At 35.0% G+C, this 26,348-nt stretch overlaps 2 protein-coding genes across 2 annotated transcripts; one reads left to right on the forward strand and one right to left on the reverse strand.

Moving 5' to 3' along the window:
• Positions 1-4,994: 4,994 nt before the first annotated feature.
• Positions 4,995-5,699, reverse strand: LOC130798832 (uncharacterized). Its single transcript, XM_057661927.1, has one exon. It carries the CDS (start codon positions 5,697-5,699, stop codon positions 4,995-4,997), a length of 705 nt encoding a protein of 234 aa, XP_057517910.1.
• Positions 5,700-6,899: 1,200 nt separating this feature from the next.
• Positions 6,900-25,949, forward strand: LOC130798089 (sucrose transport protein SUC4). The gene is made up of 5 exons (XM_057660954.1): positions 6,900-7,674; positions 17,324-18,066; positions 18,513-18,576; positions 18,650-18,693; positions 25,652-25,949. Exons 1-5 carry the CDS (start codon positions 7,089-7,091, stop codon positions 25,817-25,819), a joined length of 1,605 nt encoding a protein of 534 aa, XP_057516937.1. The 5' UTR covers positions 6,900-7,088; the 3' UTR covers positions 25,820-25,949.
• The last annotated feature ends 399 nt before the right edge of the window (positions 25,950-26,348 follow it).

The following is a 26,348-nucleotide window of genomic DNA, read 5'->3' on the forward strand; positions in this document are numbered from 1 at the left end:
ATTACTATTTTTTAAAAATTTTATTCTTACATGACTCATGGAAGAATTCTTAATGGTTCCAAAATCTATTCACAATTTCATTTAAATTTGGCCAAATTAATTGATTCAACTCAACTCAAAATAATTTTCATTCTTAATATTTATTTAAAATTCTCAAACGTTGCAAAAGTTATTCGTTTTAATATTCACTGATCATGACTTTTCGCTAGCAAGTGCAATAGAAAAGTTACGATGCATAAATAAATTTTTTTTCATAAACTTAGATTATTATTGTAATACTTTTCGCTGATAACAAGTCAGGGCCTTGGCAAGGTAGTTAGGGCCTTGAAATGAAAAACAAAAATGTGTTTTACGGAATAAGTTTGGAACTTGGTGGAGCACATGAAAAAAACTAATAGTACAAAAATAAAGAACACAATGAATCATAGAGTTTAGTCCTCTAATAGGACTTAATAATTGCCCTTGAGCTTTTCTCTAGCTCATATGATTTGGGTAAATACTCTTTATTCACTTTCACCTAGAGTTCTAGGTACAAGTCTTAGAACAATGTTACACTTATCTTCTAACATTTTCCTATAGCCACAATGCTACCAAATTAGAACATTTAATCCGAGTGAACTAAAGATATTTCTTTTTTCTTTCTTAGAATGAATAAGGAAATTACACAACTTAAGAACGAAACTCTTAGAAAAATACAAGGCAACCTAAAGAAAGTTTTCTTGAATGTAGAGTTTGAGAGTAATTCTCTATGTAGGATTCTTTTTGAAGACTTGAAAGACTTTTTGTAATTGAGAGCTTGTTGATCGTTGTTGGTTGTTGTGTATTAGTTGTCTTTTGTGCTTCATTCTTCAGATTAAATAGATGGAGAAGCTTAGAATCCCTAACGGTCATTTTCCCAAACTAGATCAGTTGAGGCCTTGAAATAAGTAATCGTATCTTTGTATCCAAGGAAACTTTCCTATAAAAACTTGTTAGCATAATAACATATATAGAAGTAGGGATAAACCAGAATTCTTCCTTATAATAATTAATCACTTGCTTATTAGAACGATCAAATCGGTTTTGGTAAGGATTATATTCCAAGATCAATCATCTCTTCATATATGGCAAGTATGGGAATGAAATGAGTTTTAGCGTATATCCATATATTTATAGATCTTTCCCAATCAAACATAGAAAAAATTCATACCTTGGTTGATCTTGTATAGAGCCATTGGAATATGATGCAAGGTAAAATATGTTTGCCATTAAAAATAGCAATGAACTATAACATAAGGTCTAATGAACTTATGTTTCATGCTACGTAGACATATAAATCACAAAGAATAATATCATATATTTAATCATTAATAAACATAAACTTTTGTCTTCCATCATAAAATGTAACCACTTAATTTGATTAAGGGGTCAAGTCAATAGGGGTTTTGATCCGAGCTATTCATGGCGTGGCATTTGAAGTGCCAAATTTCTCTTGATATAAGGTCTTGACTAGAGGGTGCGTACAAGCCTAAACATAGTTGCTCTCATAGATATTGAAAGAGTTATTTGGCTTGAATGGATCATTCTCATTAGGAGTAATGTCAATATATACAATATTACAAGCTATACTTTAGGAAACTAAATATTTACCTAATATTCTACACAATCATATTGATTATACAAAATATTTTAGCAATCAAAAGATATTATTCTAACACACCCCCGCAGTCGAATCGGGAGGTTTACAGACGCTGAGACTGGAACGAAAATCATCAAATAATACTTGAGTAAGACCTTTGATGAAAATGTCAGCAATCTGATAACGAGTTGGAACATGAAGCACCCGAACATCACCGCGTTTAACTTTTTCACGAACAAAGTGAATGTCGATCTCAATATGTTTAGTGCGCTGGTGATGCACTGGATTACCAGCCAAATAGACAGCACTAACATTGTCACAATAGACAAGAGTAGCTGTAGCAATAGGACAGTGAAGCTCAAGAAGTAAATTACGAATCCAACAAGTTTCAGAAACAGCATTAGCAACACCACGATATTCAGCCTTAGCACTGGATTTGGAAACAGTAGGCTGTCGTTTAGCGGGCCAAGAAATTAAATTATCACCCAGAAAAACACAATAACCAGAAGTAGAGAGGCGAGTGTCAGGACAACCACCCCAATCAGCATTGGTATAGGACAAAAGAGTCGAAAGATTAGAACGATACAACTGCAGACCATAGTGAAGAGTACCTTTGACATAGCGAAGAATGCGGTGAGTAGCAGCCATATGTTCAATTATAGGATCATGCATATAAAGGCAAATCTGCTGAACAGCATATGAAATATCTGGGCGGGTGAAAGTAAGATACTGCAAAGCACCAGCCAGTCTACGATACAATGTAGGATCATCACAAGAAGAACCAGAATTAGCACAAAGTTTGCCAGAGGTAGCAACAGGTTTACATTGAGACATGCCAGCCTTTTCAAGAATTTTAGAGGCATACTGTTGTTGAGAGAGAAAGAGGCCCGTAGATGTACGATTAACAGCAATACCCAAAAAATAATTAAGAGGACCCAAATCCTTCATAGCAAACTCTGAGCTAAGTTTGGACATAAGAGACTCACAGAGTAAATCAGAAGAAGTCGTAAGAATAATATCATCCACATATAACAACAGATAAGCAATATCAAAACCATGACAGTAAACAAAAAGAGAATTATTAGAAATGCTGTTAGAAAAACCAATAGTAGTCGCAAAAGTGGCAAACCGGTGGTGCCAAGCACGAGGAGCCTGTTTGAGACCATAAAGAGATTTACAAAGAAGACAAACATGATCAGGACAAGTAGGATCACGAAAACTCAGAGGCTGATGCATGTAAACAGTCTCAGTCAAGTGACCATGAAGAAAAGCATTCTTAACATCTTTCTGATGAATAGACCAAGACCTGGAAAGGGCAATACTTAAAACAATGCAAATAAAAGCAGGTTTCACAACCGGACTAAAAGTTTCATCACAATCTATGCCTTCCCTTTGAGATTTCACCAACAAGACGCGCTTTATAGCGCTCAAAAGAACCATCGGACTTGGTCTTGACATGAAACACCCACAAAGACCAAATGATATTAGCATTAGAAGGACGAGGTACCAGATCCCAAGTGTGATTCTCAATTAAGGCATCAAATTCCTCTTGCATAGCTAACTTTCAGTTCGGGTTACGAAGGGCATGAAGGAGAGATTTGGGTAAGGATGAAAAAGAAACGGATAAAGCTTGGGAGTAGTATTTGGGATTGGGTTTGAAAATACCATGTTTACTACGCATAACCATGCGGGGTGGTGATGATGGAGAGTAGGGAGTAGAAGAGGAAGAGGAAGAATGAGGGTGGGAATGGACTGGGCTGCGTGAGGCAGGCCCAGTGAAAGTTGGGAGAGCAGCTGGGCCGAAATGGAAGCAGGGAGAGAATTCTGATGGGCTTAAGGGATCAGTAGACCCATTAGGAGACTGGGTTGGGAAGGATTCTGATGGGCTGGAGGAAGGGAAGAAAGTTGATGGGCTTGTCTACTGAAGCTGGGTAGGGGAGGAGTGAACTGCTGGGCTGGGCATAGGAGCAGGCCCAATAGGGGGAGGATTTGTATGGGTTGTTTTGAGCAAACGAAGGGGGATATTATCATCTAAGAATTGGTAGTTTTGGGGAGACGGTGAAGGAGATTGAGAAAAAGGAAAGGTGGCCTCATCAAATAGAACATGTCGAGATATAAAGATTTTACGGGATGTGAGATCATAGCACTTGTAACCTCTATGAGAAGGCGGGTATCCTAAAAAGACACATGGAGTGGAACGTTGGTGGAGTTTGTGGATAATAGTAGAGGGAAAAAGAGGAAAACATAAACACCCAAAAACCCGTAGATGAGTATATGTAGGAGACTTACGATAAAGAAAGTGAGTGGGAGTGAGATTACCAAAAAGTTTAGAAGAAAGAATATTAAGGAGATAAGTAGCCGTGTTTAAGGCATGAGGCCAAAAAGACAGAGGAAGGGAAGCATGACATAAAAGAGTACGAATGATGTTATTGATGGAGCGGATTTTGCGTTCGGATTTGCCATTTTGAGAAGATGTGTAAGGACAAGAAAAACGAAGAGTAATGCCCCGACTAGTACAAAATTGATGAAACATATTATTGTCAAATTCACCCCCATTATCACATTGAAAAGATTTTATGTTAAGCTCAAATTGGGTATTAACAAAAGTATTGAAATTCACAAACACATCATAAACTTGAGATTTGTGAAATAAAGGAAAAGTCCACAAAAAATTAGTACAATTATCAAGAAAAAGGACGTAATATTTATATCCCGATGAACTAGAAATAGAAGATGTCCACAAATCACTATAAACCATATCAAAAGGCTTAGAACTCATAGACATAGAATTAACAAAAGGTAACTGAATGTGTTTCCCTAAAGGACAAGAATGACATACAAAATGAGGATCTTTATTAAATTGAATTAAACGAGAAGAATACAAGGAATTTAAAACCGCATTGCCCGGATGTCCTAAACGGGAATGCCAAATACTAGAGGAAAAAAACGGAAAAGGTCGATGATGTGGAGGACGCAGGAGAAACTCCATGTGTAGATGGGAAAGTATAAAGATCACCCGTGCTATTAGATCTCAGAAAGATGCTCCCCGTGGCCAAATCCTTCACATAAAACCCAAAAGGATCTTTAAGATTTTTAATAAGTTTTTAATAAGTTTAGGTGCATGTAAGAAATTTTTTAAGGTAAGGGATTTTTAGGAGGAAGGAAAAGAAATATGCCCGTGACCAAGAACTGGAATTAGATTACCATTACCGAAAAAAATAGCATTAGAATTGATGCTTCAAAAGAAAATAAGAAAGTAAAGTACCTTGAGATCAAGTCATGTGGGATGTGGCACCGGTATCTATATAAAATTGCTCATCCGGAGTAGACAAAGAGAGAGTGTTCATGGCATAATCGATGTCCGTAGGAATATAATTCATAGAAGCACTAGTCCCGGCGTGATAACTTTGTGACGGTGGGCACCACAGTGGTGGGGAGGGCCGCGGTTGTTAAAATGAGCGGAACTTTCGGAAAAAGAAGCTTTGTTTGTGGTAATAAGGGCCGAATCTTGAGCGAGAGAATTGTGTTTATGGTTGGAGCGCTCTTCCAATTCTAACATAGAACGAAGAGTATCAAAGGAGGGAATGGGATTCATATGTTGAACCAAAGACCTAAAAGTTTTGTATTCCAAAATCAAGCCATGAAGAACTTGGAGAACCAATCGATTATCGGTGATGGAAGTGCCAAGATTAGTAAGAGAAGTAGCAATAGTTTCAAGTTCATTGCAATAAGATTTCACATTGGGAAAATTAGATAGAGAAATGTCATTAAATTGAGACTCAAGATGAAGAATTCGAGATGTCTTATTATTTTGGAAATTGTTCTCAAGACGATTCCAAGCATCAAAGGCACAATCATCGGGACGAACTATAGATTGAGGGAGGGATGGACTAATAGAGCCATAAATCCATGTGCGAACAATGTCATCACGACGTTGCCATTCGGAATCTTTAGAAACTGAAGTTTTAGAGGAGTCATCGGGAAGAATGTGAGAATCCACAAGGTGAGCTTGACAATGAAGCTTGAATAAAGTGACCCAAGTATGAAAGTTGGAACCATCTTCATCAAGTTGGATAGGCATGCTTGTTTTAATGTTAGTAACCAAAGTGGCGGGATGAATTTTTGTGGGAGAGGCCACGGAGAGGGCAATAAGGAGAGGTGGCGATTGAGATTGGTGGCGGAAAGGGTGGTATGGGCGGCACACTTGGAGAGCAAGGAAGAGATAAGAGGTAAGAAAAGAGGGAAGCAAGAAACCTAGGCAAATGATACCATGAAAGAGTTATATGGCTTGAATGGATCATTCTCATTAGGAGTAATGTCAATATATACAATATTACAAGCTATACTTTAGGAAACTAACTATTTACCTAATATTCTACACAATCATATTGATTATACAAAATATTCTAGCAATCAAAAGATAATTCTAACAATATGTGGGTTCCCTTGGGGATGGAATATTATCTATTCCTAATACCACGTCATATATTGATTTGAGCATTACAATCAATGAGCTTATTGATGTTGAGACAAGGAGAGTGGAATGATTCTACGTTGGATTCTATGTTGGATTCTATGTTTGATCGCTATATGAGGGATGCTATATGTGCTATTCCTCTCTTAATTCCAAGTGATATTGATATGCTATATTGGTTGCCTAATCGTGATGGGGCATACTTTATTTGTTTGGGATACAGACTTGGCATTATGGAATCGATTTGGTTCAACAACTTAGTTTCTCACCCACATGGAAACGATGTGTGGAATAGATTATGGAACTATAAAGGTCCACTAAATTGAGACATATTCTTTGGCCGGCTTTAAAGGGTCTCTGGTTGTGAACCTGTTTACCTATAACATGTATTATAGCAATTCGACTCGTTGTTCTCGATGTAAAGGAGCGTCCCAATCCATTATTCATGCCTTGATAGATTGTCCTGCAAATGGTAACTTATGGCCGACTCATCCAGGAAAGAATAAGCTCGTCAATGATGCTCCCTGTGTCTCTTTCCTAGATTTTTGCGTTGACTTTTTAATCATGCTACTAAAGATGTTTTAGAACCAATGTCCGCGTCCTTTTGGGCCATTTGATTTTGTCAAAATAAGGTCTTTGATGGTACCGAATCAAACATTCCACAAACGGCTACCCAATTCTTGAAATCTATAGTTGATGATGTTACTCATCGAGCTTGCATTGCCCCCCTTGGTGTAATATTCAAGAGCAAGAGTTAAATATAGTAGTATTCTTAATTTACACTTCTATACTTAGTATAAAATTTTTTAAAAATAAATAAATCATAGAAGTACTTGCTTAATTTACTCAAGAGCCAAGAGTTGGCCACTTCCTCTTTCCAGCCAAACCGCACCCTTGCATGATATCCCCACATATTTTTTTAAAAAAATACATCACGCTACGCTTCCCAATATTCTTTCCCATTTTTTCCTCTTGCAAACTTCCTACTGTTTGTCAATGGCAACCCATGAATCCAGTAAACCCGAGATCATGCGAGACATAAAAACCCGGCCACCCCACCCTACTCCGGGCCGTCAACATCGACCCACAACTTCCCGACAACCTCCCCATCCAAGACAACCACCTCCAACCCGACCCACAACCCGAATCTCTCTCTCAAAACTCCTAAAAGTAACATCCGTCGCCGGTGGAATCCAATTCGGGTGGGCTTTACAGCTCTCTCTTTTAACCCCTTATGTTCAAGAACTCGGTATTCCTCACGCTTTTGCTAGTATCATATGGTTATGCGGGCCAGTTTCCGGGTTTATTGTTCAACCGTTAGTGGGTCATCTTAGTGACCGGTCCACAAACCGGTTCGGTCGTCGTAGACCGTTTATTATAATCGGTGCGACGCTTATTATCGTCGCTGTATTAATTGTCGGATTTTCAGCTGATATTGGGTATTTAATGGGCGATAAAGTTGATGGTGGAGAGAGAACAAGGCCTATGGCAATTGTAGCGTTTGTGATCGGATTTTGGTTGCTTGATGTTGCTAATAATACTATTCAAGGTCCTTGTAGAGCTCTTCTTGCTGATCTTACTGGTATATTTTTTTTTCCCATTTTTTTGTTTGATTTTTAATTAATTTGATTATTATTGTTTTGCTGATTTGACTGATTTTTTTTTAGAGTTGAGTGATTTTATTTTTATCTTTAAAATAATGAAAAATTGAGTGGAGTGTTTGAATTAGAGAAACTTGGGTGGGTATATGCCGGTTTGAGTGTTATATTTTGAGAGGAGGTGAAAGGTGGCGGGGAATGTTGCTTTTCGCTTTTGGCATTTTATTTTATTCATTTATTTTTAAATATAAATGAAGGGAGTAAAAATGTTAGTTAGGGAAGGCTAAGCCAGGATTGGGAACAATTTTTTTATTAGTAACCAAAGTAAGTTTACATGGTTTGATATTTTTTAGGTGGGACTTATAATTAATCACATTAAGATGATAAAATAATGTTAGGATGATAATAACGATTTAAACTTTAAATTTTTTAATTTTAATATTAACTTTATCATCGAATACTTATTAGTACTCCCTCCGTTCCTTTTTGATCTTTCACATTACTATAACGGGTAGTTTCAAAAGTTCTTCCACTTTAGAATACTTTCTATTTTTAGAAAGTTTTTATCTCACTTTTACCCCTTAAAATCCCCCTTTTCTTTTAATGTACCCATTTTCTTTTATTTATAATTATTTTCTCTCTCATACTTCCAATACAATCATTACTTCACACTACTATTTAATTAAAATAATACCCACTACAACCTCATACTTCCAATACAATCATTACTTTTCACTATTATATAATTAAAATAATACCCACTACCACCAACGATTCTCTTTTTCTTAATCTTTGTGAAATACCCAAATAGGAAGAACAAATAGGAACGGAGGGAGTATATGTTATTTTTGAGAAAGAAATCTTAATATAAATATTGTACTCTTTAGTTTATTTGAGTATGCTATTTTGACAGTTTTGTTTAAGAAATAGTTGGATTGTTAGGATCATAAAAAAATAATTCGAACTACGTTGATAATCATATTAAAAGAGAAGAAATGTCTTAATAAAAAAATAATGAAAATATTTTCGTGAAGAAAATGTGTCAAATCATTTTGCATCATAGTTCGTCTTATATGAGATATATCAATATAGTTAGCCAAAATCTATAATTGATCAATCTAAAATTATAATTCATCACTTTAACACGAAGTGTACATGAGCCAGCCAAATACAAATGCTCACCGGGACTTTTTCATTTAAAAATTTGTGTTTGCTTTACAATATGCAACAAATTCAAAATAATGATTGTGTTATGAAACTTTTGGATGGGTAGATATGTTTATGTATACATTATATATATATATCTTCAACTTATAATATATTATGATGATGTTTGTTTTGAATTATTTATTTATTTCTTTCTTTAATGGGATGGTGGAAGAAACTGAGTAATGAATAACAATGATATCACCCTCAAAAGGATTCGCTAATTTCTTGTTGGAAAGACGATTTTACCCCTTGAATGCTATATTTGGGATCTGTTTGTTACTAGTTGATGTAGACACGTTAATTATATGTTTATTTTGTTATCATTGATTGATTTAACCCTTGTCATCCCTAATATGACGCAAAAGACATGCTTTTCTTGTAGCTTCTTTTTAGCTTTAGTTAATTTTGTTTAGTGATTAATAAATAAACTCAGCAGGAAACGAGTTCTGCTTAAAATAATCATATTACATAGGATTAGGAGTATATAATATCTATTTAGATAAAAATTAAAGTATATATTACCCATTAGGCCTATTCAGAAAAACCCATCCCGCTTGACCCGATCCGCCGACCCATCAACCCGGTCATTTTTTAAAAGAAGTTATAAGTTACGGGTCGGGTCGTGGGCCGCAAATTATTTTTAACGGGTACCCGTTGACCCATTATTATAGGGGCGTGATTTTTTAAGGGTTAAAACCCTGTTGACTGACCCAGTTCAGCATATGCCAATGACCAACAAAATCCAATTGCCAACATAATTCAATTACTCCTATGAAGCCTTGAGCTCAGTCGCTGAAAGGCTGAATGTGATGGATTTAAGGGCACGAAAAGAAATATCCAAGGTCAACTAAATTGTAGATGTCCACATCTTGTTCATGGTGCAGAGTGCAGACCCACATCTTCTGTATCAAAGTCAAAATAACAAAACCTTAAAGCTTTTGATATTCACGCATCAAATGAGCAAAAAATGAAAAAGTTAATTGGAAGAATCAAAAACACAAAACAAGAAATATAGAATTCATTCCTTTATGGTTGTTGATGGAAGATGAGAATCCAAATTGCTTCTGCTTGAAGATAAGAAGCTAAGAAATGATGAAGAGATTTTATGTAGAAAAAGAAGATGATGCGAGGTATAAAGAAAACAAAACACAAAGGCCTTTTCATTATCTTACTCAAGTACAGACATTAAACCGGGTACCAGAAGTCGCCTCCATTATTCTCCTCATACGAGGTATAAAGAAAACAAAACAGAAAGGCCTTTTCATTATCTTACTCAAGTACACACATTAAACCGGGTACTAGAAGCCGCCTCCATTATTCTCCTCTCTTAATTCTTTTCTCCCAACAAGCCCTAATTTTTTTATTACTCTGCTCTCCAATTCCTCGCACCCCACCGGCACATTCAATGCGGCTGCCGCAATCTCCCCAAAACCTCCACCTGGCCCGGCTATCTTCACCCCCACTTCCCCTACATATATGCCATATCGCCGTCAAACTCAAACTCCGGTGACATACCATCTTCCATTTGAACTTCCAACGATTTCTTACTCTTCCTGCGTCTCTTCTTAGGTATACATATATTCGTACTTCTCATCGGCCTTCTCCACGCACCATCTGACAAGCCTCGACACGCTCTCGTTTGTGCCTTGTTTCTTCTTCTTTTTGGTTCCTTCTTTCTTTTTTCCCTATTTCTTTTTTGATTTTTCTTTTCGTGAATTTCTTCTGTTCTTTTAACCCCTAATTTCTTCCCCTTTTTTGATTTTTTCAGTTAATACTTGGCCACTTCTGTTGAGGATTTCCACACTTTTATCCTTAGTCTCCTCTTAGACCCTAAATCTTTACCAATGTTTTCTTCAATACAGGGAATAAGTTCTTTGTAGTCTTCAAACATATTCTTGACATTTTCATTCATATCTTCAAAGTCTTCCTTTAATTGTTTGCGTAATGCTATAGTCAACTGGTTATATTGTTTTAGCAACTTCAAGTCTCCCATATTATGCCGTCACCGGCGAGTCTCCGATCACTGGAATCGTATTGCTCTGATACCATTTGTAATACGCCGGCCAAGACCCATAACCAAAAATGGTTAGTGAACATAAGATATGTGCAATTCGAGTCTGCTCTTGACTCCAAAAGGACTTTTCCTTAATTCTTATTATCCCAAAAGTGATTCATTATTACAAGGGTGACTCGATACATAGCCTAAGCTTTAAAAGACAACTGAAATACAAAAAATCTAACTAACAAAAATAGAAATACTAACTAACAATAAAATGTATGCCCTTGGACCCTTTGACCCAATTCATCACACGAAGATCAACCAATAAAAAAACGGGGATCATATTTAACGTTTACCAACCAATTTTCACTCCAAAGATAAAATCATGGTGCAAGAAAAATACTCAGAAAGTGATTTCCTTCCGTGTTGAAGTGCACCAAGTCTGTTTTTACATGCAAACCCAAGACTCAAGAGAATATGATATCTACGATACCAAATGCATCAAAATGCATGACATTTTCTGGTTAAGCGAACAAAGTTAAACTGAAACAACTATAAATGTCTCAGTTTTGGATTGCGTGAAAACCACTTAAAGTGGTGAAAACTGAAAATCAATTTCAAGGTATATGTATTCACTTAAATAGTGTACATATTTAGTAAAAAAGTATTGCATTTTTCTAGGCTATAGTAATTCTTTTATGAAATAAAATTTTTGAAAATGTTGTAGTTAAGAAAAATGCCACCCTTTATATCCGAATATGTACACCCTTAACTTAATATGTACATCCTGAAACTGGTTCTCAGTTGTCACCACTTTAGCTTTTTTCACCTAACCCTGCCCCTAAATCTTCTTATTAAAGTCTTACTAGCAAACTTGAAAGAAACAAATTTTAGTAGTATAAAACCAAAATTTCTCTCCTATTTAACAACTCGACTTTGATTATTTGTGATTCAGTATCCAAGGCCGAAATAATTCTAGACAATTGGTCTCATTCCACTGCCTTAGCAATGCCTAACTCTAATGACCATAAAAATCCCATCTTAATCATAACTCTATGGACCTGAAATTGTATATAAATTTAATAACTCCTAACCCTAACAATATACTTTTCTTATCCGAATAATAATAAAATCCCAATATTACTGTAGTTCATATGCATAATCGCTACTCATGTAGATAGTCATTGCCGTAGACTCGTTGCTTGGTTTTGTCTTGCTCCACATTCCACATAATGTGTGCAAGAAACAACTATTTTTTTGAAGGTGTGTGCTCGAGGCATAGTTCCTACTTGGTGTCTTGAGTTGACACTTGCGCGTCTTTGGCATTTCGTTGCGCGCATTCATTTTCAGCAAATCCTTTCTAGTGCATGGTTTCTTTTCCTTGATATAACTTATCTATAACCAACCTCCTTCAAGCCTTATGACTAATTCCCTGTAGTTTAGTCATTTTAGCCTGTAACAAGACTACATTACCCTATCTTAATGGGCCTTCTCAAGTACATAGCCAATTGACTCTTCCCTTTCTTTACGTCTCTTGCACCTTGGTGACCCATGTTACAAATTTATGACAACCGATAAATTCAAGTTGATGCTCGACGACTCATATATCAAGATCGATATTATTGTGGGTTTGACCCATTAAGATAAATATGTGATAGACTAAACCTATTACTCCTACATAATTTATGAAAGGAAATCTCAAAGAAAGTGAAAGAGAATAGAGATTAGCATAGTTCGAGTCCAACAATACTCCGTAATTACTTCTTATTCTTTTTCATAGCCCAAATATTACATCCAATATATCTATATTCAAACAAGACTAACTACTCTTTAAACAAACTTTAAGAGAATCTCCTAGAAAATAGAATTGTATAACCAAATTAGTTATTTGTACTCTCTTCTCAAGGTGAACATTTGGAAAGGTAACCAGCATTATGGCGAAGTCCTTCCAAGTAGCCTTAGAATTTAGCATTCCCTCCCATTGAACCAAATTTCTAAATGAGCTGAATCTACTACAAGAACTTGTAATATTTCGCTGGTTTACACCATTAGTTCCATGTCAGCTGATATTGGAGGGGCCAATACCGAAGAGTTAGCTGCGACACATGAAGCACTAGATGAATGGAGGTGGAGTCAAGAAGTTCAAGTTTATAGGCTACTTTTCCCACTTGTTGTAGAACTTTATACGACCCATATTATCTCAATGCCAGCTTTTCATTTATCTTGGTAGCTAGAGAACGCTATGGTTGTAATTTTAAGTAGATAATTTCCCTTTTCTCAAAGAAGACATTTTTTTTGTGTTTGCTAGCATATAACTTCATTCGTTGCTGCGCTTTATTAATATTTAGTTATTATTTTTCCAACATTGCATCTCTCTCTTGAAGCATCAAATATGATTCATATTAAGAAATTCCATCTCTTGTCTCATGGCTACAAGCTACTTGCTCGCATCTATTAAAGCCATCACCATCTTCTACCTCACTTGCAACTTTGATAGCATACGCCATATAATCACACTCCTCTATGTTTGTGTTTGTAGACTTTGTTTGCCTTTTAGGCCGCTGCACATTAGTAGATAATGATTTAATTGATTGGTACTTTTCATTCTCAACCCTAAGAGCTTCTGAAGCTCAAACATGATGTTGAACCTACGTTGTTAGAAGGAACAAACGTAGATAACTCATTAAAGACAACATCTCTAGAAGTAATTATCCTTCTAATTTTACTGCACCACTCTATACCCCTTGACATCAACACCGTTGCCCATGAAAATCAGTTTTCTAGCTCAAGGTTCAAGTGTACCTTCATTTACATGTATATATGTCGGACAATAAAAACATTTCCGATTTGAATAATCTACCCGTGAAGAATAGAATACCTCTTGGGGACACTTGAAGTCAAGGACGGTATAAGGTGGGCGGTTGATCAAGTAACATGCCTAGATACTGCTTTGGCTCAAAACTCCTTTTCAAGCTTTGCTTGATTATACATGCATCTAGCTCTCTCCATCAAAGTCTTTTTCATCCTCTCGACCGCCTCACTTTGTTGTGGCCTAGCTACGCATGTATGTTGTCTCGCAATCCCTTCCTTAGATCATACATGAGTAACTTCTTCTCAACAAACTCAGGTCCAATGTCGGTCCTCAATGTCTTGATGCTCCTTTCCATCTTTTCTATTATGGTTTTCCAATTCTTCAAGACACCCTTACTTCATCCTTTGTGTTGATGAAGTCACTCCAAGAAAAGTCATCTAGCTGGACTCCTAATATCCAAATGGATATTTACTTTGTTTGAGTCATATTGAAAAATCTAAATTTCTTGAACACGTTTTCAAACTTTTGAAAACAGGCTCAAGCAGTCCTTAGAGCATACTCTTACTGATATGCACAACACATTTTAAACTAACTCTCCTATGCTTTTCGTGTACACATTGTTCACAAAATGAGAGTGTACCAAGCCTCTTCCCACCTGAGAGTTCCTTGTTTACTCAACTTGTTCATCCATGCTCACTTATATGACTAAGTCTCAAATGCTAAAGTTTGGTATCATAGTCTGACATTGTAGAGGTGGAAACATTAGTCGATCTAGTAACCATGGAACCTTATCACATATAATCTATCATTCATGATACCTCTCATCAAAATCAATGAGCCTTTTGCGATCTTCATGACACCACCTTCACAAATACATCCACACGCAATAGCATCTAATGTACCCAAGGATATGATGTCCTTTTTAAACCCCAGAACATGCCTTACATCACACAAAGTCATAACTATCCTATCATGCTTCTTGATAAGGACATTACTAACGCCCATAACTTTGCAAATATTCATCATTTCCTTAGGTTATATTTCCACAGTTGAAAGGAAATCTTTATAAGAAGTCATGTGAAAGGATTGATCGAAATCAATAATTCACTCATCATCAACATCTTTGTACCCATGTGTTGCCACTAAAGCACCATCATCATCACTATCATTGACATAGCTTGCCTTACCAAATGTATAATCATTAAACCCATTCTCTTATGCATCTTCTTCTACTTCTTACAATCTTTCTTAATATGTCCTTTCAACTTACACTAATGACATGTTTTCCCCTTATTAAAGATTTAGACTTAGACCTACTCCTATTCTTGGAACCACCACTAGAATTGCTATCATTATTCCACCCTTTACATACAATCCTTCATATGACCCTTTAGACTTTTGAGTCAATTGCTTCTCTATCAGGTCTCTTTGAATCAAAGCATTCTTTACATCATTAAATTAAAGATTCTCCCAACAAAGTTTCACGTGAATTCTTGTAAGAGGTTGGTAAAGAACATGGCAACAAAATAGCTAAATCCTCATTATCAAGTTTTACATTAATTTTATATAAGTCCATTACAATAGAAAAAAATTCATCCAAATGAGTCTTGAGAGAGTTACCTTCTTTCAATCTAAGATCATACAATCTACTCTTCAAAAGCAACCTATTGGTCACATTTTTGACCATGCATAGGGATTCAAGTCTATCTCATATACCCATGTAATTGTCTCCTTCGCAACTTCTCTAAGCATCTCAGTTGAGAGACACAATTGTATGGCTTTTAGAGCTTTTGAACCACTTTTTAACGGTCATTCCAACAGACATCTTTGACCTTCTGAAGCCTTTTTGCACACCATATTGAGTACCAAGAGCCTTCATTTTGACTTGCCACAAATCAAAATTTTGAATTCTATCAAACTTTTCAATATCCAACTTCATTGAAGGCATGTTGGATCGAAATATCAATGAAGAACTCAAATGATCGTCATTAAGCAAATGAGTTCTTTTTTCTTTCCTTTCCAGCCTGTCTATTTCTGGTTATCTTTCTACACTATTTCAATTAGCAATTGTCCGACATTTGGGATAATATGTTCATATTAGTTCCAACACAACAATACCCTCTTCTTTTCTCTCTCTCTCTTTTTTTTTTTTTTTTTTTTTTTTTTTTTTTTTTTGCTTAATTTACCTTATTTTTACATAAAAGAACAATGTTTTGTGCTTTGTGTTGTATTTTTTCATAAATAATAATGATTTTTATGTAATCAAAATAAATTTTGTTGAATCAACTTAAGCTTGTTATTTTTACCATATTTTGTTCATGCATGTTTCACCTTTAAATATTTATTCATAAGATAAAATATATTAGTTGGTAATAAGTTTAATTCAATGAAAATCGATTTAAATTAGTAAAACATAAGTTTTTTGTACTATTAAAGTTTTGTACTACATATCGAAAAAACGTTTTGTTCTAAAAACCAATTTGATCATCTAAAATTAGTTTTATTTTTAAGTAGTATAAAAGACATAAAGTTCATTTTGAGTCAAAATAACCAAATAAGGTGAGGCAAAATTAGGTGAACAAAAAAGGAATCTATTTTGAGTTAATTGAATGTATTATTACTAAATCTATTTTTACTGTATGACATGCATTTAATAGAACCTTAGTTTATAAGAATGAAAAATTTCATAGAAGAATATTTATCTAGAGGTTTGATTATCTTATTTTGAAAATTGTTTATCGAATTTTTGTTGTTATGTTGTTAAGGAGATGACACTCGCATCAAATTTAGTGAGCTACTCCACCTACATTAATTAGTTTTATGATGGAAGCTATATGAGTATTATTGTTTTTCGTGATGATCCTCCCTTTGGGATGCTTTTGCTTCCATTAGCGTCTTTACTAGTTGGTGTTTTGTTTGGAAAAGGGAGAGCTGGCTTAAAATTAGGTAATTCCCAATAATTGTTTTCGGCCAAAATTGCAGATTAACATTTGTCCACAATTGAAAAAAAGAGCAATTGGTAGGTCTTTTAAAACGACGTGTACATGTCAATTAACTATATACTTGCACTTGTTCTAATCAGCATATCATCTACTTACTGGTAGTAACTAGAACTCTGAGCCCACATTTTATGAAGATGAGTAGTCCATGTTCTTGACTTGGTTTGTTCCACATGTTGAGAAAAACTATCAGGATATAGAAAGGAACATGGAAACAAATGATCTTGCTGACTGCGAGCAAAACTTGTTGCTAAAATTAGTGGTTATTGTCGAAGGTAATGAAAACTACAACGTTCACTTCGAAAGTTTCCCTTTTGAGGTTAATATTTAAAGCAAAATCTTGATGTAGATGAGTCCGATAGAGAAATCTTTCGTTGCTTCTCCTCATGTCCTAACATAGGTTTGTTATTTTGGGATTAAGATTTTGGCATTGTTGTGGGTTAATGCATAGCTTTTTGTTACTGCCTAATATTGTATGTGGCAGCCTATTATGAGATTGTTTAACTTTTTGGAGAGGGGGAGAGAGAGCTGTACAATAGAATAAGATTAGTTGTTATGAATTCATTATGAATATATTTAGCTGATTATTGATTTTCTTGTAATATTTTTTTTAGGAAAGGATCATAGAAGAAACCGAGTAGCAAATGCTTACTACTCCTTGTTTATGGCCATTGGAAATATTCTTGGGTTTGCCACAGGCTCATACTCTAGCTGGTACACTGTTCTTCCATTCACGCTCACTCATGCTTGTAGTGAAAGTTGTGCCAATCTCAAGTCAGCTTTCCTTATAGACATTATCTTCATAGTAATCACGACTATTATAAGTATCACGGCTGCCCACGAAGTTCCATTGAGTGTAATAGATGGAGCCACTGGTATATCGAATGGGTCTCGACAATCTAGCCATGATCAAGAGGCCTTCTTTTGGGAACTGTTTGGAACTTTTAAATATCTCCCTGGATCAGTTTGGATTATTCTTTCAGTTACTGCACTAACATGGGTTGGGTGGTTTCCTTTTCTTCTTTTTGACACTGACTGGATGGGTCGGGAGGTTTATGGTGGTAATCCAGATGAAGGTCAACTTTACCACAGAGGAGTTAGCACCGGTGCTCTTGGCCTGATGTTGCAGTCAGTTGTTCTGGGTTTAACTTCAGTATTGATGGAAAAGCTATGCAAGAAGTTAGGTTCTGGACTTTTATGGGGCATCTCTAACATTATAATGTCATTGTGTTTTGTAGCAATGCTTGCCATAGCTTTTGTAAATAGCAAACTGGATTCCTTTGGTTCTGATAGGCCTCCAAGTGGTGCCATCATTGCTGCAATGATTATTTTTACGATTCTGGGTATGCCACTAGCGGTAAGTAACTTCATTTAGTTTTAATAAAACAAATAAAATTTACACGAAACTACTAACGCATTTTTGGCTTATAAGTACAATAATCTAATCTGTGATTTTTATGTACTTTGAGTTAGAAAAAAAAGGTTACATAAAGAGGCTCTATACACCTAAACAAATCAATTATTTTGGATTTGTAAACTCTCTATCTAAGAACTGAGTAGAAGTCATTAGCTGATAAGTCTCTTAAAATAATGTGAGAAGCTTTGAATTTTGTTGAACATATGTTGTATTAAATAGGGTTGTCAACGAATTGTCTGGGATCAAAGAAGACATGTAAAGTGAGAACATGGGGGATTTTCATGAAAGATTAGCATTTGAGTCGAACTCCCATAAAATTGGATTCTCAATGAGATTTCATGTCTATGACGTAGTAACTCCTATGAGTTTGTTCTTTTTGATTGCAGGTCACTTATAGCATCCCCTATGCACTCATTTCCTCTAGGATCGAGTCTTTGGGGCTTGGACAAGGTAAAATCAATATCTTTTTCAGACTTCAAAGTATGAATTGTAGTTGTATTGAGTAATAACTTCCATATTGCAGGTTTATCGATGGGTGTGTTAAATCTTGCAATTGTGGTTCCTCAGGTCAAGTTTCAAAATCCCTTCCTTTTAATTGTCATAGTTTTTTTCTGAAATGAATCATGGAGAGATCATCGACTTATCTCCCTAAATTCTAACTCCAACTGAGTTAGTTGTTCACACCTCTTTTTGTGGTGCATATCTAGATATGTGACTACATAAGTATATGAAGCGCCATGGCCATGAAATACCCTACTATCTGATTTGATTGTAACTCAATTATGGGTCTAATAAACATGGATACTGAGAAATTGATTAATTAAAGGACTGTAATAAAAAATGATTTTCATGCCTTGAGTTAAGAACCCAAATTCTTAATATTTCAAAGCAAATGTCTGGATTCATCGAACGAAATTTGAGAGGGGTAGATCTTATATCTTTTGCCATTGTCGTCCTTCTACTCGCTAGGAAGTAACTAGGTGAGTAAGGATAGCAAAGTTTGATGTAATTTATAGAGTCAGAAGCCTAAAGCCCATTGTGCCGATATGAGTTATATCTTCATGTACTCTCTCATAGATGTCCAAAGGCCGAGTCTCGCCCCAAAACTTTGGTACATTTTGGGTTTCCATATAGGTTTGACGTATTTTCTCAAGGGCCCAGAATTAGTCCTAATCTAATTAGGTTTCTAGAGTCTTATCCTGATTAGGTTTTCTATATAAAGTATAGACCCCTCTTACCCTAATGATTTGTATTTTGTATTTAACTCTCTCAAGTAGTAATAAATTTTGTTCCATGATTCTATCTTTGCTTATGGAACTAGTTATCACATTGTTAGTGAATCACATTAAATCAGTGTGTGATATTTATTGTTATCTATTCATATTTCTTGCGTTTTTCTTAATACCCATCACAAATCCAAAATGTGCAGTTGGACATGAACAATCACATACCGAGAAATTTTAATCCTTTTTATGAATATGTAAATATACTCCCTCCGTCCTTATGAATTTGTCTCTTTTCCTATATTGGGCTGTCTTTGTGTTTCATCCTTATTCGGAAATAGACCCTACCACTTTCTTTTAATCTCACTGCACACAATTTGAATTCTCTTCATTACACAAAACATAAGAACTCTCCAAATTTCCCTTAAAAACAATTCAAAACAACAATATGGCAATGTCATCGAGAGTAGGGGTGTAAATTCGATTTTGGGTTTTTTTTTGATACCAAAGTAAATCAAACTAAAACTAAATTTGATTTTTATTTTTAATTTAAATGCAAACCAAATTTTACTAAGCCAAACAAAACAAATTCGATTTTCATTTCAGAATAGCAAATAAAAACCATATAACCAAATTAGCTCAAAGAAGTATTAAAAATTGTCACAATGAACTAAATCTTGAATAAATGATCAACGTTCGATGTACCAAATACTTCTAAGTTTAAAACATCCAACTAAGCCAAATTTAACCGTTTCAACGAATTATTAATTTATACAGTTTAAATTTCAATTAGTTTTTTTTCTTTTCACGTGTGCTCTTAATTAAATCAATTTTTATGCTCCTCATCACCTAATACAACAATGCCATCATGTAACTAGCATAAAAAAGTGGTTGTTGCGAATGCATTCGGAGAAACGATCGCATTGTCGTAGGAAAGCGACTATAACAATAAGTAACAACACTAATTGCAATCAACACTAGGTGAATTTTTGAATAAAGATCACATAAGGGGAGCATATGCTTATAATTGCATTTTTGGAACTACTATTATAACGTAAATATGCCCTTAGCTATTATAATTATACTATATGCTCTAATGCTAAGTGACTCCTTACTACCTAATGCTATAAGAAAATTCCAACGTAATACATGACAACCTATAAATAAGGTCTTTAACCTTGCAAATTCATAATAATGACCTTTATTTTGAAAAAAAGAAGCTCTCTAAATATATTGACAAGTAGGTCTATGTAATAGACTAGAAACCAATTGTCGTAGGATAATAGAGAATAGGCAGAGTGATAGCTAATTATGGAGAAATTGTATGATAAGCGTAGTGTATATTGATATGTAAATGTAGTTTGTATTACTATAATTAAAGAACTACAATAGTGGATAGATACAAGCATTAGAGGGTTTTGTATTACTCTCAAATTGAGCAAAAGACTAACGTACAATGTTTACTATAGTTCTAATATCTTTCTCTATCCCCCTTCCTTGTTCATATTAATTTTTCCTTTCTCTAAGTTCACTTATTCTAAAATTACTATCTAACTTACTCATATTGAAATACCCTAGATACCCCTATGTTCACTATATCACAGTTTGCCACCATTTAACATGCAAAAATTGAGCTTCAAACTAAGAGGATAATGTGAAAAGGAATAAACTATGGATTCGTTTTGAGGAATCACCATAGTGCAATAAAAAGCCTTTTTGATTGCGATTATAGTAGCGGTTACGTGGATGTAGGGGTGATGCAATTGTCATACCTCCATATATGACAATACTGACCATTGAAATTCTACCTTGCCCTCAAGGTGGATAGAAAATGGCTAGGGTTGTAACCATGAGTACGTATGATTGTTTGTAAAAAGTTTTGGGTTTGAATGAAAAAGGCTAAACAAATTGGATGCGAAAGGGAAAATATATCCAAGTCCAAACTAGTCTTGGAAAAAAAAAGAACTAAATGGTGGCATTTGTGTTGGCCCTAAATGAATTAAATGGTGGAATGAAAAAATTTAGGTTGGTAATTTAAAGTTAACCAAGTCCCTTTAGTTAGGATGCCCTTTTGCAGCTGTCCTAATGCGCGCTATCCTCATAAAATGCAATTTTTGTTTCTTCTAAAGTGACAGTGACACCTCATAAAAAAGTTTGGAAAAGTATAGCACACGTGAGGATCTTTTCCCTCATCATCTATTCCTTCCCATGATAATTTTATACAACTCAATATTATGCCCTAATTGACTCTCTTTATCCCTTGTAGTTAGCTACAATTACATAATTGATATTTTCCAAGAAAATTGGTAAAAAGGTGTAATTTATGGGGAAGTGCGATAAATGTGTGAATGAGATACAAAAACAACAATGTCAGAGCCTTAACCCTAAAAGATTATGGTCGACTACTTAGAACAATGTATTAGTTCCAATGGTTGTTCAATAGGATTTTTCTTCTCCATTTATTTCGATTTCTACCATTTCAATTTTCAATTTGTAAGTTTAGACCCTTTGTTCCTTTTCCATTCATGTCTTCCAAGTCAACTTCGGTCTTCCTTACCCTCTTTTTAAATCTTTCCAGCTTCAACTTTTTGTCTTCCTTACTGGTTTGCTAATACTTCGTCATTACACATGCCCAAATCATATTAAATGATTCTATTTCATCTTTTCGTCAATATTTGCAACTTCTAAACCCTTTCTTACATATTCGTTTCGATATCTATCATTCAAGGTATGTCCATACATCCACCGAAGCATTTGCAGTTCCGCTACTCTTATCATTCTTATTCTACTGTGATCCTTTCTAAAAGCACAACATTTTGATCTATGTATAGTTGCGCTAGCCTAACGGTCGTTTGATAAAACTTGCTTTTTAACTTTAAGGGCACACCTCGATTATATAATTCCAGTTTCCACTCTTCATTTTTCCCCCTAAACTTAATTTTATGGGTTACATTTTGTTACATGTCTCCACTACTTTGAAACATAGACTCAAGGTATTTGAATAATCCACTTAGTGGTTCATGACTAAAAATATAAATTTAGCAATTCTTATAGGCATTATTACCTAGAAAGCAATACGATCAGGAACGCGGAACGAAAACAGGAACACAAGACGTCGTCTTTGGTGACTTCGAAACGATGGGTACGATTTTGATATTTTAAATTTATAACTTAAATTAAATGGTGTTAAAAGAAATGAAAAAAAGATTAAAAATAGAAATATATAAAAAGCAAGAATTGTTATTGTACAATACTTGGAATGAGGAAGCAAGAAAAAGTAAGAAAAGGAAGAAAAGAAAAAAAACAAAAGGGTAAAACTAAAACACGTGCAAAGTTGACAATCAAGATAATGATACGAATTTCTAATAAGGAATTAATGGGCCAAGACCCTAATCAAATAAGTAGTCTCACAACAACTTAAAGTCATAAAAAACCTACAATAGCAACTCCTTGGCTTTTATCATTATCTTAAGAAACTTAACATTGCAAAACCACCTATTGTCACACGTACATCTGAGCAATGGTGGTGAAGAGTCACGCGTTTGACAATTTGGGATGTATTGTATGTCGATCTGATACGATGTCGTCACGCAATCTGGATCAAACTTTCTCGATCGGATAGCGGCCCTACCTTCCACGTTCCTAGTAACATAGCTTATAGTTGAGGGAGTATCAACCACTTAGATAACTCATCTCTCTTTGTATTAACCCAACATAACTCAATTTATGAATGGAGATTATCAACTTTTCCTTTCATCACCTCCTCGCCTTTGTTTGATGATGTTGCCATCTTCATTCTCATTCTCATCAACCAACTTGTTGGAAAATTTTCCATGGTCACCTTCAATTCCTTTGCATCCATCTTGGTTTCTTCGTAGATTTAGGAAAATCCCCAAACTTCCGACTTTTCTCACTTTATTTTTTTAGCGGTTTTCCCAACTTATATCTTCCACAACTACTGACAGTTCATCCTACGATCACGAAAGATATCTTCTTCTTCTTTATCCTCGACTAACCGTAGCTCCATCTCCTCTCCTTTGCAACCTTTTCACCGGAGTTCATCCGCTTCTTATAAATATTTTCTTACTTATTTTCCTTAACTTCTCCGGCCAAACAATATCCATCCGTTCTTTTCTTGGACTCATCATCAAAATCACTTGCTACCTCTTACAAATCTTTAGCGACATTCTTTGTTAGAGTTATTTGTTTTTGCGAAAACTTTTTTATCATTTGGATTTTTTGGAATTCTTTGCTCTTCTTCATCACCACCACAACTTTTATATATTACTACTCCTCGTCTTACTCAGCCTCTCCTTTTCATCCTTAATGTTAGTCACCATTGTCCTATCCTTTCCTTTTATTTTAATTAGTCTCATTGTTCTCTTTCTTCTCCTTGAAAGAATTCTTACAAAATCTTGAATCTATTAACATTTTTAATCTCCTTTGTAAATTCTTGTAGTTCAACTTTGATTTGACTGAATGTCTTCTTCATTAGAGCGTGTAACTTGATTGCATGGTTGTGGTTGTTGTGTTGCTTGAATAATTTATAGAACTCTTCGCTTGTATCATTTGTATTTCTGGTTTCTTATGGTGTCTGCCATTGTTGACACGTTGCAACTTTCATCATCCTTTAATTTCTGTCAAAACCGAAGGTATCAATTAGAAAAGAACTGTCATCAAGAACTAATTTGCTCTTATACTAGTTGTAATAGACCGAAAACTCCATTATAATAGGATATTAGAGCATAGGCAGATTACTAGCTAATTAAAGAGAAATTGTATGAAGAGGGCAGTGTATGTTGATATGTAAATGTAGTTTGTTTTACTGTGATTTAAGAACTACAATTAAAAGAAAGAGAAAAGAATATTAATTTAGAAGAGAGAAGATAGGAATATTGAACAAGAGTAAAATTGCAAGAGAAAAGAGGAGAATTAGAAAGAACCACTTGAAATAAGAAGACAAGATTTGGTTTGCAACCATTATTGCGAATGTTACTGAGATATTTTCGCAGAAAGTGCCAAATCCCAAGACAAAGGAGGCTGAAAGAGGGGGTTTCTGCCACTATACTTGAGAGCAACAATGAGGTGGTTATTCTGTAAGGCAATTTTTATGCTCGGGTGAGCATGTGAGTTTCTTCTCTGGGTACCTAATATTTGCAACAAATGAGGTGTGGGGTTTAACAATAACCTAACTTGTTGAACTATCAATCCCAAACTTACTGGAAACAATAACCTAGCTTTGACATCAGTCATGTTACTAGTATTTAATACAACAATTTTATTATCTTGCTTGAGATTTCATCTCATCAAAATTAAAGATGCACTTGAGATCTCTCAACTACATCCAACTGCCTACAAAAATCCAGCGTAGTTCAACTACATCCAACTGCCTACAAAGGAGCAGATGCCATGATGAAGATTGCGATACAATTGATTGATAAAATGCGTAATGTCCACAACTGAAACATCTGGATTCCTTTCCATCTCCCTATTCTATTTCTCATGCCAAGAGCACTATTAATGGTGAAGTAACATCCAGCAAACAACGTTACTTACCCACCCATATTAAAAGGCGTTTGACATTGGTAAAAGAGGACTACTCTTGTGAGCCACCTCTAGGACCACAGAATCAACCTCTGGCTGTTGATTTGCAATGAAGAAAATTTAAGGTGAAAAATATGTTTTAAGTCTGATGAGCTTTCTGTGTTAGACTATCATATAAATGATCTCGTTTCACTCCAAGTTGAACCTTTTTGAAATTACCTTGGAAGTTACTGTCATTTGCTCTTGTCATCGCATCCTCTAGCACCTTATGAACAACCACAGTGATCCGGTTGCGTTTTTTCCAAATGTATGATGTCTACCTGCACAATTTTCTCTTGGATAATTCCCTCCTATTTGTTTTAGTGAATATGCTATGTAGGATCTCTGAGATGTTGTATTGGAGCTATGTAGTTATTACTCCTTATATTTGGATTAGAATTTTGTCTTTTTGATGCTATGGCCTATTTTATTGCTGCTGCTGACATTCAAGTTGTGTATTTCATTGCTAAGTGCAAAATATTACCGCAATTCGATCACATTGTAAAGCTTTTTGAGGTTACTGCAACCTCAAGCTTTTTAAGGTTTTGTGACCATTACTGTGACTGCGGCTGCATCTGAAATTCCGCTACCATCAAAAAATGTTTCTAGCTTTATAATAATAATTAGGAAAACATCTTAGGTGTTTTGTGATTAATTAAGCTCCTTGATCAAGAATGCACGTACTTTGTGGCTCAATGAATGCTCTGGTGAATGTGTAGGTGATTGTATCCTTGGGAAGTGGGCCTTGGGATCAACTCTTTGGAGGGGGGAACTCACCATCTATAGCTGTGGCAGGAGTTGCCTCATTTGCTAGTGGACTCATGGCCATTTTGGCTATGCCTCGATCTAGAAGTGATAAAACCAGAGTTCAGGTGATGCATGTATGAGGTAATTAAATGTCCGATTTTTGTATAACTATTCATGAATATGAGAGCATGAATGGCATCTTTTCAAACAAGAGAATTTGTACATAAAGATAATTCTATTTATTATAAATAAATATGTTTCACTTTCAAATTGTTCAGCTATACTTTTTGCAGCATGCATTTTTGCATTTATCCAATGTTGGTAATTCAAATATAAGAATTTCTTGTATGGCTCGGTGAAACTCGCAAAACAAAAATTTTAATATGCAATCCAATCATGTTTTGAAAATATGCATATGATTAGATATGAAATATGGGGCTGCCTTGGGCATTTTAGTAATAGTTAGTTAGGGAGTTTATTCAAGAAGAAGATAAATTCAGAGAAGAAGAAAATTCTATAAATAAGAAGGAAATGAGGAAAGCATCAGAAAATTGTTTCAGTTGCAAGCCTCTTGAATGCTTGTAGTTCTATTACATTCTGCCATTAATATTAGTATTAGACTACTTAATTGTCAGTTTTGTTCTTTCATTTACACATAAATGGCTAGCT

Source organism: Amaranthus tricolor, chromosome 13, assembly GCF_026212465.1.
Source record: "Amaranthus tricolor cultivar Red isolate AtriRed21 chromosome 13, ASM2621246v1, whole genome shotgun sequence".
Classification (NCBI taxonomy): domain Eukaryota; kingdom Viridiplantae; phylum Streptophyta; class Magnoliopsida; order Caryophyllales; family Amaranthaceae; genus Amaranthus; species Amaranthus tricolor.

Bases quoted from the DNA above. Each gene is read 5' to 3' on its own strand.
- LOC130798832 (XM_057661927.1), bottom strand. From the start codon at position 5,699: ATGCCTATCCAACTTGATGAAGATGGTTCCAACTTTCATACTTGGGTC.
- LOC130798089 (XM_057660954.1), top strand. From the start codon at position 7,089: ATGGCAACCCATGAATCCAGTAAACCCGAGATCATGCGAGACATAAAA. The intron at 7,675-17,323 runs GTATATTTTTTT...TATTTTTTTTAG, and splicing joins TCTTCTTGCTGATCTTACTG to GAAAGGATCATAGAAGAAAC. The intron at 18,067-18,512 runs GTAAGTAACTTC...TTTTGATTGCAG, and splicing joins TTCTGGGTATGCCACTAGCG to GTCACTTATAGCATCCCCTA.